Source organism: Anopheles maculipalpis, chromosome 2RL, assembly GCF_943734695.1.
Source record: "Anopheles maculipalpis chromosome 2RL, idAnoMacuDA_375_x, whole genome shotgun sequence".
In the NCBI taxonomy this organism is placed as follows: domain Eukaryota; kingdom Metazoa; phylum Arthropoda; class Insecta; order Diptera; family Culicidae; genus Anopheles; species Anopheles maculipalpis.
In genome coordinates, this window is record NC_064871.1 from 40,338,170 (window position 1) to 40,355,315 (window position 17,146).

At 44.9% G+C, this 17,146-nt stretch overlaps 3 protein-coding genes across 3 annotated transcripts in view; 2 read left to right on the forward strand and 1 right to left on the reverse strand.

Annotated features, from left to right (window-relative positions):
• The window catches only part of LOC126558300 (ras-related GTP-binding protein A), a 284,579-nt gene extending 276,338 nt beyond the window's left edge, over positions 1-8,241 (forward strand). Inside the window, exon 4 of the transcript XR_007607038.1 lies at positions 8,230-8,241. The gene's annotated coding sequence lies outside the window, so the exon portion shown is untranslated. The remainder of the gene's footprint in view (positions 1-8,229) is intronic.
• Positions 1-17,146, reverse strand: part of LOC126557178 (uncharacterized) — a 422,959-nt gene that overhangs the window by 346,987 nt on the left and 58,826 nt on the right. The window lies entirely within an intron of this gene.
• The window catches only part of LOC126557609 (uncharacterized), a 45,147-nt gene continuing 31,525 nt past the window's right edge, over positions 3,525-17,146 (forward strand). Inside the window, exon 1 of the mRNA XM_050213451.1 lies at positions 3,525-4,621. Coding sequence (XP_050069408.1) covers positions 3,602-4,621 — 1,020 coding nt within the window. The 5' untranslated portion in view covers positions 3,525-3,601. The remainder of the gene's footprint in view (positions 4,622-17,146) is intronic.

Sequence of the window (17,146 nt, forward strand, 5' to 3'; positions counted from 1 at the left end):
AATACTCATTAAATCGACATGATCAACTGTAGAACCATTTTTTACCCCGTATGAAGTATCCTGTTCCACCCACCAACCTTACACTAACAAGAACGCCTCAAAAAACCAAGCGTTAACGAGCAACTGAAATGAATCGTTCAGCTCAGACGACTGGAAAACCACTCCAGGGCCCAACATGATCACCAATCGATTACGGCACGCAATCATCGCTGGCGCCCATTTCCCAGCGCATCGATGATTCGACCCATTCGGAAGAGCCAAATTTATGAGCTCAATCGAACTGATGATCGTCGAACGGGGTAAGGAAGCGCACACATATTTTATGCTACTCTTGACACCTGCTCTTCTAGCAAAGCTGCTTTTCCTGTACAGTGCCACTGGGAAGCGCGAGGGGAGCGAACAGGTTTGGCTTAATGTGAAAATTCTTGCCTCAATTTCTTCCAACGCGATTCCTACCGACACCTTCACTAATGCTCGCATTTCCGCCTGTGCCGGAGCTGTTTAAATAAAAGAGAATGCGCCGGGAGGATGATCACCGACGGATCGGGTGTTTTGTGGTTACTGCCCATTTATTTCCATTCGATTTGATTCGAATTTTATTTCCAAATCTGGTGAAAGCACCTCAATGGCTATTCTTCTCTGAACGATCCGGATGCAGCGGACCTTGACCAATAGGATACCGTGAAGAAGTGCTCATAAATAAAATACTTTTGCTACTGTTAAATGGTTGCAGCCTTGATGCGCTCGTAAAATGCGTAAGTAGGATCAATAAAAGTGTCCATACACAGCTGTAACATGTGCTGAATACTTCTAGGAACAACCAATCACCGAACGCATTATGGCCCCTTGACCTAGGTTTTGGACAGCAGCAACAACATCCATCGTGTAGCTTACCATTCGCTTTTGCTAGAGCCACACTTCACTCGAGCAGGTGCAACGGATGGTATGGTAAAATCTTTAAAGCCCTGTTGAAGATGTGATTTATTGCCCTTGCTGCAATAAGGGCACTGGAACTTGGATGGCGTTCAATAAAAGAAAATCTGGGTCAAAACAAGCCATTTCATCCCTAATGTTGCTTGAACTGGGTTCAAAATATTAAAATGCATTGAGTAGAATATTTAATAAAACCCTTTTCTACGGTTCAAGTTCATGGTGAACGATTAGCAAGACACCCTAAACGATTAGATAACTTCAGAAAGAAAAACAGATACACATTCTTTATCAAGCGAAACCCTTTTTTGCGTGGCGCATCTATTAACGCTTCTACACCTTTTGCGAAAGGTTCAACGAACAGAGAATAGAAAACCCATTCTGCACGCTCCATCATCGTTTGCAAAAAACAAACCAAGGTATGAAAAACTACACTAACTACTCCTGCCCTGCCATAAACAATCAACGGCGGCCTAATTAATACAACCGAAAACCCCAAGAAAAGCTCACTTCTTCACTTCAAGTCATTACACATTTTGGGGTGTAGGCGGGTGTAACCCTCGAACCCAATTCCACCACTAATTAAAATGTCTACAACGTGTGAAAATGGGGCGTTTTCCGGTTGACCTACCGACCGATCTGTCGATCGTGTGATCTACAATTTTTCCGTCAGCAACATTGGGAACGTAACATGCGCCTTTTTTGTGTGTGTGAGTGTGTTTTTTTTTGTGTGTGTGTATGTGAAATTCAACGACTGTTCCATTGAATAACTCGCAGGTTGCACATAATTAAGGGATAGAAATGTTGCCCATCCCGTCGAAAGCAACATCACCTTGAAAAACTCATTGAAACGAATAGAGCAAGGTGCTCATTTGACTTGAAGACTCATTCCTCAATAAGGCCAGTGCACCGAATTACAGCTTTTACTGATAAATACAAAAAAAAAATCAGCATAAGCTCCATAACCCCCTCGATTCCACTTAACGCACAAGGGGGTACTCAGGCACGCGACAATCGCCAACAAACAGAAAGGGCGTTTGTGAGCCATCAGTACAAAAACCTTTCAACAAGTTGTGCCCGATTTAAGCTTCTGGCGCCTTCTTATGGTTGCGAAAAATGCGATCAATTCGTTCCATCCAGCCAACCGGAGACCACCTGAAGCAAATAGACGAACGCGTGCGTTCATATCGGGAGCTCGCGCGACGATGGCGTATCTTGGCGGCTCTTGAAGCCGAAGGGTACAGAAGCAAGAGCAAAATAAAATAATAAAAAAACTCCCTCCTCAAACAGCCGACAGCATGACAAGTCAATTAAGTAACTAGAGTACGCAAATGGATCTCGATCTGGAATGGTGATTCCAACGACCTGGCAAAACCCGATCGTACTGGTTGGGATGATCGTGGTTACGCTTCAGCACGAAGCACGCCATATGCCGATGTGCGGAAGTAACGATTTGATTTGATGTGTTGCTTACGCGACGAAACAGGGGAACGGATCGTCCCGGTCGGTGGCGGTCTGACCTGAAAATTGCGTAGAAAAACCCCAATTTAGGTCGCTGTCGTCGATCAGGTTGACTTTGGTGTCGTGTACCGGGTTGCTCCGTGCAATTTGGCGGTGGCGGTGACAGCATTTTTCATCGCTTTCGCTTACATTTTTTGTAAGTTTTACACTTAATTGTGCATAGAAAAGGAGGTGAAATGAAGATATCAATATATTTAATGATCCTGAAAGCTTGGGAAAATGTCTGATGGTGAGAATAGAATTTGACGATAAGAAACGTTAAGCAGCATACAAACTGGCATTTTTGATACAATCCACAATAAAACAAGCCAAATAAACATGATCCATGAAGTATTCCAAACTAATCGTTCCTCCCACAAAGCCATTTCAACCCAGCCGATGAAAATTAAAACATAAAACCTCTCACTCTACATTTCACAATACTTTTACTCATTATCTTATCGTAATAGCATCGATAAACGGTGCGTTTTGACTAGTGTCCAAACCACCGCTTAAGATTGAACGGATACAACGTCGTCTCGATAAGAATGGCAGTCGCGAAAATAAAAAATCGTAATGTCTTATCCAAACGTGTCTACAAAATGTCTGTTTCTCGTCTTTTCACCCCTATTTATGTGTTTTGTTCCATTTCTCCTAATCTTGGCCGTGATCCACAAAATCTACAATGGCGTTTCTCATCGTCATCATCATATTTTTTAACAGCCCAGACTAACCTATAATTTTGTTCTCTATTTACCTTTCCTTCGTACAGAAACCTTGGAACGTTCCCGCCGGAACACCTCACCGTGGAAATTGCATCGCTCGCTCGATCTCTCTCTCTCTCGATCTATCTTTATCTCCCTCTCACCCTCTGGAGGGCGGTAAAATCCGATTCAAGATACGGAGCCGTTTCATTATACCTCCCGCCCCAAAACTGTTCCCTCGTGAGACAATGTGGAACTGTTAAGCCGATGACTTTTGTGCCCGTGTTTGTGTCTAGCGCGTCACCTTTCAACTTTTGCTAAAACGGCACCCATAAAACGTTCATTTCGCATCGCAACCTGGCTGCAGCGAAAATAATTACCGAGTCGTGAAAAGTGTCATTCCGTGGTTGCGCATCCACAATTTAGATCGGCATCTCGTGCAGACCCCCGGGCAGCCCTTTAGCAAAATGGTGACCTGTCAAAAGTGGATGGTACTGCTGTTAAGCTTACAGTTGCTAGTGGTGGGAACGCGAGCGATACCATCGCCTAGCAGCTCGAACCCACCAAGCCAGACCGATGAGGACACAGCAAGCGTACAGCTTGACTCCGACACCGGTGACGATCGTGAGCTGAAGAGTGATGATGACGGGTACGATTTTCTCTCGATCGATCAACTGTTCCTCAACAATCCCCAGTATCGACAGCTGATCAGCGATCTGCAGGCACATACCTTCGGTAGCAACTGGCGCCGGAAGCGTGACGTTGCCGAACACGAGCTTCCCGACGCGTTTCGCAGTGACGAGTCGCTAAGCTCACCGCGAGCTTCCACCGTGCCGACAACGACCACGACAACATCCACTTCGGCTGCTGTTTCTTCTAGCACTGCGGCAGAAGCACTCGTGACCGATGTAGCATCGACACGAGACATCACATCGTCCTCGACTACTTCCGATCTACCGAAAGCGGCTGCCCTAACTAGCACGCCCTCCAAGTCGAAGGAATCGCTTAAGGAAGTGACGAAACCTTCCACGGCCAGCTCAACTATCGCGACTAGCAGCAGCACTACCACTACCGCGACTACCTTAAGCTCCATCCGAGGAAGCTCTACCGTAGCCACCAGTGCCTCTTACGGATCATCCGGATCGACGGAAGCTCCCGCATCTCGCAACGCTACCCTCGAGATGACTACGGCGGCCGCACCCATTCGTGCCAGCACTCCGCGTCGACTATCTCACAAAAACAGTTCGAACAAAAACAAGAACAAGCTGTCGGCTGCCGTGGCTGCTGCACAAGCTGCTGCCAGCAAACCCACCACCAATGCGTCCGTCGGACCGAGCACGGTCAACGTCAACAAGGTCAGTGTCAGCAGCAATGCGGTGGCGAGTAGCAGTAGCAACCAGATCCCGCAGCAGACTCCACCGGCTGTAGCAATTCCGGCACCAGAAAACGGAACAGCTGCCGGACCGGCCGGGAACAACAAAGATAAGGTAAGTCTGGCGATGAGATGGCGATTTTCGCTCTTCTATCGCCTATGATATTTAAAAAAATCGATTGTTCAACGTTGCGTTGTCCAAAAAAAAAAACGATGCAGTAGCCCCTTGAGATGTGGCTTTGCTGGAATGCGGTGTAATCGTTTAAGATCATAACCCACTTTTATAACCATTTTTTAATCTCCAAGTGACCGAATATCGTAGAACCAAACGAAAACATAATTCCCAAATGAAGCAGTGTGATCTAACGACCGAGTTTGGTGACTTTTTTGGCGTTCCCGCGCTCTAGAAATCAGTACTTTCTGTTGAAGCGAGAACGAAGCAAAACAAAAACTGGTCAAATGACACAACAGGTCAATCTGGAAACGGGACAAGTTGCAATAGATTCTCATAGCGTATGAACGCTCCCGAGAAAGGCCAGCTGTTATGAAATGTACTTCTGCCTTCACACAAGAGTAATGTTAGCCTTCAACATGTCCTATCCCACCGAGCCTAGATATGCTGTTTGTTGCTGATGCTCTTAGCTTGGCTCTAAATCCTTCCCGTTGCCCGTACAATACTAAAGTACCTCATAAAAGCATTTTTACTGCAGCGAGCAAATTATTACAACATTCTCTAACACTCAATCACACAGCTCGATCGCTAGAACATCTGAAACCACTTACAACCGTCCAGTCCATTTCCGTAAACCGTCTAATTAATTGCAACATCATCTCGGCGGTCAAATTTAGAACAAATCAGCTCATAAAAGCTCACCTACATATCGCATCGGTACGGTCCATTCTCGGTGCAAAAGTAGGTTGAACCTGTGCACTATGCCGTGCCGTGTGTAGATGGGTATTAAATTTATGGCCCCACACCGTTCATTCCGATGAAAGTTGTACTTGGGAACGTCGGGCAACATTCTTCCGCTACCCAACCCACGGGCAGCATGTTTTGTCGGTAAGTGCGTTTATTTTTGCAAAGCCCCTATTTAAGCCGGCAAACAAAAACCACGCGCGCACACACACACACCCAACCGGATAGTCTGGACGGTTTCAACTGGGATCTAAACTAGCTGCCTGTCAAGGGTGAAGATGAAGAGCGGAAAGTACTACATCGGGCTAACTGCAAACAACGTTTCGGTTTCGTCCGTGTACCGTACCCGTTGGAGCCAGCTTTCTACCGGCATCGTCGTACTTCCACCTTGTTAACTCTGCGTATCGAACGGTTCCTTAACGGTTTATTTGAGCGAACGAATTGCAGCCGAAACCAACGTGCGGCTATCGGCTGGCTCTCTGAACGTGGCTGTAGAAAGCTCGGCAGAGTTGCATTAAGATAAACCGAGCTAGCCATTTTGGACGCTCCACCGCTTGTCAAATGCTCCGATAGAACATTGGAGCACGATCTAGCCCACGGTCTAATGCGGAGTGAATTAATCAAGCAGCTACCCCACAAGGCCAGCGCAAAACACTTCCTCGAGCAGAACAGCTCCATTACTGCATGAATATTGACCGGGCATAAGCCTAGAAAGAAAGTGCCGCCATCACGCGATCCCTAGCAGTGATCCCTTTCGCGATACGCTAATTAATCGACCACCTTTAAGGGCGTCCCAATGCATGTTACGATCGAAATGGGGGTAGATAAGTCTTATGGCTTCAATCTGCGGAGCACACCAGAACACATCAATCGCCTTGATCTATTGAATCGTTATCGGGCTCGCTGTATCAGTGCGAGTGTGGGCTTCAAAGGATGTTAGACGTAAGCAACACACCAGGGCCCATTATACCGATAGAAGCGAATGTCTTCCGCATCCCCCACAAAGTACAGGGCTTTGGAATGCGCCAGTGGACGGAAATGTTGGTCGAGCGATAATGAGCCGTAGGCGTGTCTGGGTAGTGCAGCGCGCTGGTATCGCGGACAGCGCATCCCAACGTCTGAGCGCGATCCTGCAATTGCTCCAGAACAAACGCCCGAGTTGTGCCCGAGTTCTTGACGGTGACGAGATTTACGAGTCGACTTTTGCTGGCCGTCAGCAATTTGTACACCGCTCGCACTCGTTTCACAACGTTTGCACAACTACGGGACCGTTAGGTTGTGGTCATTGCTGGCAATAGATTTACCGCACGAGGGACGAGCGATTCTGGGCAAGAAGCAGTTGTGATGAAAAATTTGTGTCACTACGTACAGCCAGAACTGGGGAGGAAGTCTACTATGCTAAAGGGTCTTTATGCAAAACGAGCTTCGCACATAACCGCAACCGTGTTCAACGCAACGATAAAGAAGAACGTTTGATGGGCTGTTGGAAGAATGCGAACAGTTATCGGTTGCTCTGGGCATGTCGGGTTTGCTCATTGGGTTAGATCAACAACAAGCTCGTAGAACTGGTGGTCGGCATCGTATGCAGAACACTGTTGGTATCCATATTTACGTTCTTATAAACATGAGAATTTTGTTCATGATCACTACAAACTAGGTTTAACTTATTTGGAGCTCTAATAACGAATTGAGCTCTGTATGATCTCTGAAACGAATTAAAATTTATACGTTCCAATTTTAGGTATATTTTCATTCGAATATTTATCAAACGATCATGATCGTTTGCAGCATCTGCTCGCTTAAGAGATCAAAACGTCTCACGATGTTGTCTATCTATATCATCTGACACTAATAAGCTTAATAAACGTTTTTCTTTTGTGATTTTCTTCACAAAAGCCACATTGCTACTGGGAATTAAGAAATTTTCACCCACAAAGACTTTCCGTTAGTGAGCGAATCTGGCGAACTCAAACCTTTTTGATGTTATTATGTCCAGAAGCACTTAATTTTGACAAAACTACAATACAGCTCTATTATATCCTGCTTTCCAAGCTAGATTTCTTAGCCTTTTAACCGTTGAAAGCGGAAAATGATTGAAAGATGCTTGCTGTACAGCACGTTTTCTTGCTGCTGTCAAATAAACATCTCACCTCTTCTTGCTAGTCGCATTTGCTGTTCTTTTTTTTACAACCTTCAGTTTGATTCACCTGCTTGCTGGTTACGCTTGCCATTCCGACTAGAATTATTATCTCGCGAACTGTGAATTTTCTGCCCAATTATCGCCCACTGACTCCGACACCGAGGACAGCAGAAAAGCGATGTGTAAACAAACGATCTCAATCTGCAGAATCATCCAGAGGGTTTTCCCCGCTTGGGAGGTATTGGGCAAGGTATTGAGCAGATCTACGCGAGGAAAACACGCATTTGCGAATCGGTTCGGCTGATGATCTCTTCCGCTGGGTAGAAGAGTAATTGACCAACAACTGGACGGTAGAATCATTTCCCCTGCCGAACGGATTCAGACAGAATGAAGAATGACCCAAACCGAATCGTCTGTTGTGTCCGTGGGGCGATCACCTTCACAGCCTACGGTACCATCTAATTGGATAATGATCGGGTAGAACCACTGAAGAAGCCTTCTAGCCGACCCGCTGAAAGAATCACATTAGATCTGCAGCCCTAGGCCTGGGACCTACATTTAGTGCCATTTGTTCAGCAGCTTAGCAGCATAGAAGAGGGAAAACATACACACTCGAACCATTTCCCTTCTACTCGCCAACCATTGCTTCGAATGGTCCAAAATTAAGCCGTTCTCCTTTTGTCCGCTTCGGGAGATACCGGGATACGCTTCGAATTAAATTTAATTAAACAAAATTGGATGATCTAATCAAACGTGCACCGTCGCATCAGCTCGGCGCTGTGTCTAGCGGACTTACAGTTAATCAATGTCCAATACCGTAGTCCTCATTCCGTTGCCGACGATGTAATCTAGCCAACCGGAACAGCTCTAGACGGGCCTCTTATTTGCTCATTAACGTGCATGTACTCATAATAATCTCCAGTGGCAAGAGAGCAACCACACTGTCCGAGATGCGTCACGTACGCCACGTGATCCTGCCGAAGGGAAGTTGCAAGCAATTGAAAGCAGGGAATTTCTAAAGTGTCAGATATCGTTCAGTATGGGACTACAGTTAAGCAACCAACCATTGGCAGTTCACACCCATTTTGGCGTCGTGTTTCCGGTGCAGTTTTCGATCCCAAAAGCTCGGAAGCATTTCGGCCGAACTGGAACGCTGGCACCGTTTCAGGTTTCAGCGTCCCACGGATCAGCTGTCGGTGACGATGCTACTTTTTCGATGTCGATTCTACCTTTCCTGACTGACACACTTCACACGCCACCGAGGTTGAGCATAAAATTTAACGTTTATCATAAACGCCCTTTTTCGTGGTGGCACTCTCCCAAGGGAAGATCCTCCGTCGCTTTGTCGCAATCGTTCCCCACAGCTGACATAATAATGGTGGCTCGTGCATGTTGGAAGGGCCGCTGCAGAACGAAGTGCTCACGATCCAGTTTTATGGCGATTACGGTCCATCAAAATCACACTCTTTTAATTATTTCATTTTGTTCGGCTCCGTGTCTTTGTGCCGCATCGAGCTGCGTTTTGTTTGATTCGCGCAACGCAGAAAACGAGGGCATCCCGGCGGAGCCGTAAAACGAACCATTCTCATGGTTCTATTCTGTAATGCTCGTACGTTTGGTGGATGTAGTGCATAGCCTCGAACGGTTTACTTAACCTTTATTGTTTATCCATTCTCATTCGCGTTGTGCACACGTTGAATGGTAGCGGAAAAATTACAGGGCCTGTTGTAAATATATCAAAATGTTTACGATAACGCAATTCTATCCAACATAATATTTACACCCGTTGCATAATGGACCAAACAAGCAAACGACCTGATCTCAGCTGGTTTAAAAATAGTCTTCACAAGTCCATCATTTTCTATTTCTAGTCTATTGAATAAGATTACGATCAATACATTAGCACTAAGCTAGTAATTGATGTGCATAAATCGAATTGATCGTCACGACCGCACACATCTTGTAACGAATCAACGAATACCCTTAGATGGCTTCATCCTGAATCTTTTCTGACAGCATTCAGCTACAGCAAGGTTAGCTCCCGTTCTGCCGGCGAAGGTCGAACCCATGCTCGATCAAGCGGACCATTCCTAGAACGCACCCCAAGATCAAAGCCACTACCAACGAACCGGTCTAGTCCAGACCAGTTTCGCATGCGTGCATTTCTCTCTCTCTCTCTCTCTCTCTCTCTCTCTCGAAATCACCCATCTACATCAATGCGCATCCGCATGAACGTGCGCTTGCAGCTGATGTAGATCTGTCCGATGTAACAAATGTGTACCGATTTGCCGTTGTAGACGCAAGAATCTGAAGGCTTCCGTCCGGGTGATCGACATACCACCGGGCTTGGTCGGTGCAACGTGCCGGCATCCCAACACACTAATAGTCTTCAAACCTGCAAATTAATGTACATGCGGATGGATGATGAACGATCCCGACGGCACGATTCCGTCCTAACTTCCATTTTCACCTGCAAAGAGCAACAAAACAACAGGCTGGTTGCGCAATTGCTCTGGACTGCGCGGCATTACACATCGCACGATAGAACAGCGAAGAACAGCTTGTTCGCTTATGTTCCTGCGTTCTGGAAGCCGGTTTTTGCCGTTTGTGAAAGAGAGTTTAAGGAACTTTCCGATGCATCGGAACATGTTGACACTTGTTGACACTCAGAAAAAAGAGAAGAGCGAAATTGATTTAGCTGATAAATGCTATTTCCTCGTCGAGCAAGTCAAATTCTTTCGAAGTGTAGTGAAAAGGAATTTTCTAACTGTACCGGGCTGCAGTCGTAAAAGTTCCCTGTCGAATGGAATTATTGCCTCCTTTCGTTTCTGTCATAGAAAGAGCCTTGGAGCTTTATTTTTATTCTTTACTTCAAGGGCCAATTGTCCGTCGTAGTTCAGCAATATCAACGATGGAAAAATTGATTTTCCTTTCCCACACACACACACCAGCTCATTCCACTGATAAACCAGCGCCTGACATCTTAATGGGTGCTTTGGATTGATTTTTGCAGGAATTTTAATGCCGCATACTATCCGAAAGCATCCATCCACGTTAGATTTCCTTCTTTCCCTCGGTGGCTTTCCCAGAAAACGTTATGATTAGCAATTCAAATTGCGATAGGATTGGCCATCATTTCTGCCAATAATTATTCACACAGCAAATGCGAATTCTGCAGCAGCGAAAGGATGATGGTATTTCACTAAAGCTCTCCCAGCTTCTCAGACGCTGGTGAGATCAGCTTCAGATGATAGGAGGATCGCGTCACAAGCGAGACTGACCATAGGAAAGATGATAATGGTAATAATAAGCGTGCATGGGATGGATGATTTATGTTTATCTACAGCATAACCGTTCCGAACGGCATGCTACTACTTATCTTACAGCTAGGAAGACACATCACGCGGTCCTGGTTGCGATCGATTAACCCGCAGATGACACGCCGTGTTCGTCACCTTCGCCTCGTTCAAGTCCTTTTCCACGCCATCTTCAATCAGCTACCCAGCCCTGCTTCGAGTGTCGCGAAAAAGGTGTATTGGCAAAGTATAAAAAAAAAACACACACACCTTTAAACGATACTCACTCTACGACGCCTCGGTCTCTGTCGTAGCCATGGCAAAACCAAAAGAAACGTTGGTCGTGCGATCGTACAGTTTCGCACTGTGGCCGCGTTATTAGCGTAACCGGGCGATTGAAATTAAACTTTAATGATGATTGTTAATGCCGGTGCTGCAAATGATGAGAATCTAGTGTCGCACTACGTCATTGGGTGAGGCTCAGCTACTTTTCCCAACGATTTTACTCAGAGTGGTGCCGTTCGCTTCGGTTCACACCTTTGTAGACTCGTCTTGGTGAATCGAACTTTATTCCAAAGTATGAGCACCTGTTGGATCAGATATATTTTCATCAGACATGATGCTCAAAAGATTTTTTTCTCGCAGAAAATAATTTCTACGCATCCATTCGTGGATAACACGACACAGAACAAATCAATTATCATCTTCTTTGCCACCTACTGTCACGATCTTGAAATTAAAGAATGTACTGTCGGTAAATGAAAATGATGCCTAAAGGTTCAATAAGTAACGCTCTGTACACACGAAGAGAAAATAATCATCATCCAGCGGATGTTCTGCGCTTCATTCATTCGACCATCCGGTGGATTGTAAGTCACTGCCGATATTGTTGCAAAAAGCAAGACAGACAAATATCACTTTTATGGCACAATACCGCTATAGAGAACTTCCAACTAGAAACGGCTAGATTGAACCTTCCGGAACCATTTTCGCCCACATTTCATTCGTATCTGTGAGATTACAAACGGACACACCAGATTGGTAAAATTTTCTTCAAATTGCGGCAAAAAAAACAAGTCCCTAACCATCCCGAATCACACTAAAAGTAACCCCAACAGTATAAAACGTAGCGGTACGATCACCAAGGCCATTGTGGTGCGATTAAACTGTTGACCCATAAAAAGGGATTTGAAAACAGCTGGGACCGTATGAAGTAACTGAATAACAGCTACATCCACCACAATCGGACCAAACAAATAAAAAAGTGGAAAATAAACAACAGCGTTCGTGCATTTCCATGATCAGTCCACAATCACATCCGCCTTTGTCCGAGCTGAAACGGTAATTAAAATGAAATGCTCACTTCACAGAACGGTGATCAAACCAGCGCGAAGGTCGAAAGAGGAAAAAGAAACATTCTTGATGCGTTAATGGTTGTATCAAAAGCGTTGGAGAGACGGAAAAACAAAACGATTCACTTCATCGCAAGATAGCCTGACCTAACATACCGAATCGAAACTGTTGTGTGAGCCTTTAGCTGAGCAGCGCTGCACAAGCAGAAGTCAGAACAGCTCCACAGCAGGATTAGAGTTTCGCAACAACCAACAGCTGGTGCTGCTCCATTGTTTTGGAGTTGCAAGCTCTAAATATTTAGAGGAAGCACCGTGGCTGATTGTAACGCGAACCTCCAAATCAAAACCGAGCGTACGTACATAGAACAATTATTTCCACACTTCTTGCGGGAGAGTCGGGTCGAACGATTAGGGTGATTAAAATTGAGGTCACTATCTGGTGGTCAACTTATGGTTGGGATCCGTTATACTGCCCAACCTGTCCTACCTTCCTCCCTTTGCCCGGTTTTCCTCCTCGATCGTTCGTCACCGTCCATGGTTTTGGGGCAGTGAGCAGCCAGCCTCGAAATCTACCTTGCAACCGGTAAAGTCATAAAACTGACCTCATAAAATCATTATTAATATGATGTGAGAAGATTTTTCCCCCCCCGCTCTATTTTGTTTTGCGCACATTCTCACCCTTTTTTACACCGTAGTAAATTTACAACTTAGCCCTCGGTGTGAGCAAAATAAGATCGAAATGCGAAAACAGAGTTTGCAAACATTGCGCGCTTTACTGGGGCAGTAAGCGATGGGCCCGATTGTGGAAACATTTGCACGGGTGATTTAAATCGCTTCTCCGTGGTTTAACTATTACGGGGAACTAATATTAACGGCTAAAATGCATTATTTTCGTTATTATTTTCATGTACCTGGGCTTCACCGTTGCGAATATTTTGGATAATTCAAACGGACCGCATTTAGGACGCTCATCACAGCACACATGACACGCGTCCGTTAGATTTGGCTCTTAAATGGGTTCAGAACCGTTCTCAAACCCAAAACCGCTAACAAAACTAAAACGGAACTAGTGAATGCTCCAACTATGCTCGGAACTAATGCAACCGTTCTACAATCGATGCGCATTCGATCATCTTCCCATGCATCGTAGTTCTCCACTTCAGCCCATCAAAATAACCCTCCGGCAACACTTGGTGAAGCACCGAAACGCAAACGAACGTAATTGAGTCATGAAAAACTTTTAGCTCTTCCATTTGTTGATTCCGCCCTTCTCACAGCATCTTCCCCACTTTCTCCTTACATTCTAGCGTGTTGCGTTCTGGTGCACGAAGGAGAAATTTTCCCGTTGCACAAACATGCTACACACCACGAGGGAATAGGTTTTTGGGTCGATTTATCCAAACACAACCTGCACAAATTTCCTTCCAAAAACTGATGATCAACGCGTTGCTTTCCTAACTGTGCAGTGATTATCGTTTTAATCATCACTCTACAAATTAACGGTCCCACCGCGTTGGGTGATACAATATGCGGCACTGGCAAGAACGGGGGTATATTACTCGACCATTAGGAGGTTTCCTGAGCTGAAGTGCATCTGGAGAGGTTTGTGAAAGGAAAACCCGAAGAGCTAGACATTTCCATTATGATTACCTCAACAGTTCTACTGCGTTGGGTCTATTTACCACGGTGAATTAGCATAAAATATCAACCGAAGGTCAGATGGAAAAGGAAATCATTCGATAGATGTTTGAGATCACCCTTACAACCGTTATCGATCACATGGCACAGTGATCCTCAGATAGGGAAAAAAGGTCCTCCAACATAATAGGTTGATAACGATCGGGGTGAAGCATGTTTGCATGATTCCTACATAACAAGAACCATGCTGTGTCACGCAACGGTCAAACTACGATGCATAATCGAGAGCATTTGAATACGTTAAATGCAACGAAGGGTTTTATTTATCACAAGAAATTGATCAAACCAAGTATCAAATACATTCGATCATGTTCGGGCTCACCGTTTTGTGCTCTTGCCATATAAAGCCAACTCATGTTTTATCATACTGTGTTACATACCAAGATCTACCAAGTTTACCGAAAAGGTAAAAAGGTTGGTCGGATCGCAACCCCTTCTGGCCCTTCTTTCATTGTTGTACAACCATTGTGGCCCTACCAAACAATCTAATGACCTGATTAGCGGTCAACGGGTTTAGGTTTATAAATTCTGCCATTTTTCCATATCTTTCCATCGCACAGCACCCAACCATGGTCCACTTCTTGGTTCATTTGAGACATAGTACTATATGGTAAAGCTTTCCCAACACTAGACCAACGAACAGCAGTGCAGTTATGGAGCTTTTTTCTATCCAAACACCCACATCAACGAAACCACGCGATGGAGGCCAAACAAAAAGTGAAAAATGATGTTTCGAATGCGTTTGATAACTAATCTTCGGTTCGGTAGTGAAAGTATATCGCTTACGCCTATCATTGAGCTTGAGATCTAGTTTTTCTTGATATTTCGTTCAATTCAAACACTCAAAACAATATGCAATGACCTACAGCGTTTACATTGTAGACCTCAATTGCTTTCAATTGTTGTGGGGGAAAATATTTCACTTGCTGCTGTAAATAAGAGAAAATTCATTGAAAGTATCGTTTCATACGAAGAACAAAGAATTACATATTGAGAAAAATACACAAAAATAAACATCAAAAATAAATTGAAACGTTTTTCCTCAACGTTTTGCAAGCTTTTCATCACACGCTGTTTAACAAAGTATCGGAAACAATTTGTAATCTTTAGCCCAACCATTAACTATCCCAACAAGTTGATCGTGAATACACTTCTACAGCATCCTGCTAATCTGTGCACAAATCTCGTTGCACAGTGTGTTGCTCCCTTAAAAAGCAGACAAGGGAAGAAGCAGACGAAGCATAAATCAATCGGAAGCAATTTCACGCTGTCGGCCATCAAACATCTTACAGTCATTCTTTCACATCGTCTACTATCGGGAAGACGATAGTAGAGAATTCTGGTTAAAAAAAACCCCCACACGCACACACACGCTGCTCCGTAACGATGCAAATTATCGGAATTTATCGGGTTCAACCCAGAACAAACACACCCAAATTGCCGTTTGAGCATAAGAAAAACGAGCCACTGGAAGCAACTGGAAGGCTTCGGCTTCCGAAACAGCACCATCATCGTTCGAACAGGACGATAACCTCTGGCACCGGTGGTTCGCACTGATCGTACCGTTTCTGCGGCATCCCAATCAATTAATTAACAAGAGTTCATTTGCCCGCAGATTCTTTCACCTTCCGAGCAGCAGAGATCGAGACTGAAAAAGTTCATCGAAATTCAGCCGAAACTCGAAAGTAAGAAAATAGCTTGAAGAAACTTCAACTCTAATTATTCCTGCCAACGCACAAGAGCGCAATAAACTTTTCAACGTTTAGCATCTGTAGGAATCTTACCATTGCTATCTTACAGAACGTGCACCAGACGAACCTTTTTACTTTTATTCCATAATTAGACGTGAGCTGTTTATCTTGTCAGAATTTTGGGACCAACAACAGGCCAAAAACACTTTCTTCAAAATACAAACTGACCATCAATAAATATTTTTTCTGAATCAATTAGAAAGCAAACGTACAGCTAACGTCCTTTCTGCTGCTAAACTCGAAAAAAAAGCGCTTTCCCATCTGCCACGCATTGATTTACGATCGAAAGTAAGCACGAGACGGAACTCTGCGCGGAAGATCTCCTGCTCCATGCGAAAGCCAAACAAACAAAAAAATCCGCACTCAGATCCTTTAGCATACGGTGTGAAAATTATCATAAACACAATGCAAACGCAAAACACCCTCCCGATCAGCCCGTCGATCGACCTATTGAGATGTCGAAACGTTGTGGCAAACTAGACGTGTAGACTAGCGATTCGCACCATTCAATCCACGCCCGGTTAACACACTGGTGAGCGAAGGCTTCGAGGCGCCAAAAAATCCGTGACTGGGCCTATGGAATCTCGGAATCTGTGCATGGTCGATGTTCGCATTTCAAGCAGCCGTGTGGCTGTGTATGTGTGTGTGTGTATGTGCGCAGTGAATAAAGAGGCAACCTCCAGGAATATCGCTCAAGCGATGCTAAACAGGTCTTTCTACCTCGTTCGCCTGGCAGGTGGAAAAATCAATCGGCTAATTTATTATACCCCTAGGAGCGTTCAATACACACCGCATAGTGCCATGCTCTCACTTTCGTTCTTTGCCAGCCGAATAGTATTTTTTTTTGTTTTATTTTTGGTTGCAAGCAAAGCTTTTTCCTCTCTACAGTTGTGTGCCACCTGTTAAGCGGGTGGTGGGGACGGCGGCCCGTCTGACCCGAGCCCGATTGATGAACTGGCCGGCTAATGGATCCGGATCCGGGAGGTCATAGATTGCGATAAGCGCACTTGCCGATAATCGCACACCGATCGCCATTAGCTGACCGCGGCGAAAAAGCGATGGGGCGCCATTTTGCCATTCAATCGAAAGCTGTGCCGCGCAAAGTAAAAGCATTTGCCGTGGATTGCGGGGAAAAGATTTTCCGTTCAAGTTTCACTTTCACGCTGCTCTGATGCGGTGGTTCGTGTGTTCTTTGCGAACGATAGCAACTAGTTTTCGGTTTGTTTTTCTTTGCTTCATCGCCTTTTTTTTACGGCCAACCTGATTTGTAACGCCCGCGGTCAAGTCAAAGTATTTTGGAAACATATCCATTTTCACCGAAATGATCGCATTTCCATACCTCTCGATGGAAACTTAATACGGGTACGTATCGTGCATTTCAGGCTCAATTAGTTTATACTGACTATTTACTACGGAGGTGTGCAGCATAATTGATCGGAATGAGATCAGTGCTCGAACGAGTTGATTTATCATTTCACTTTAACAAT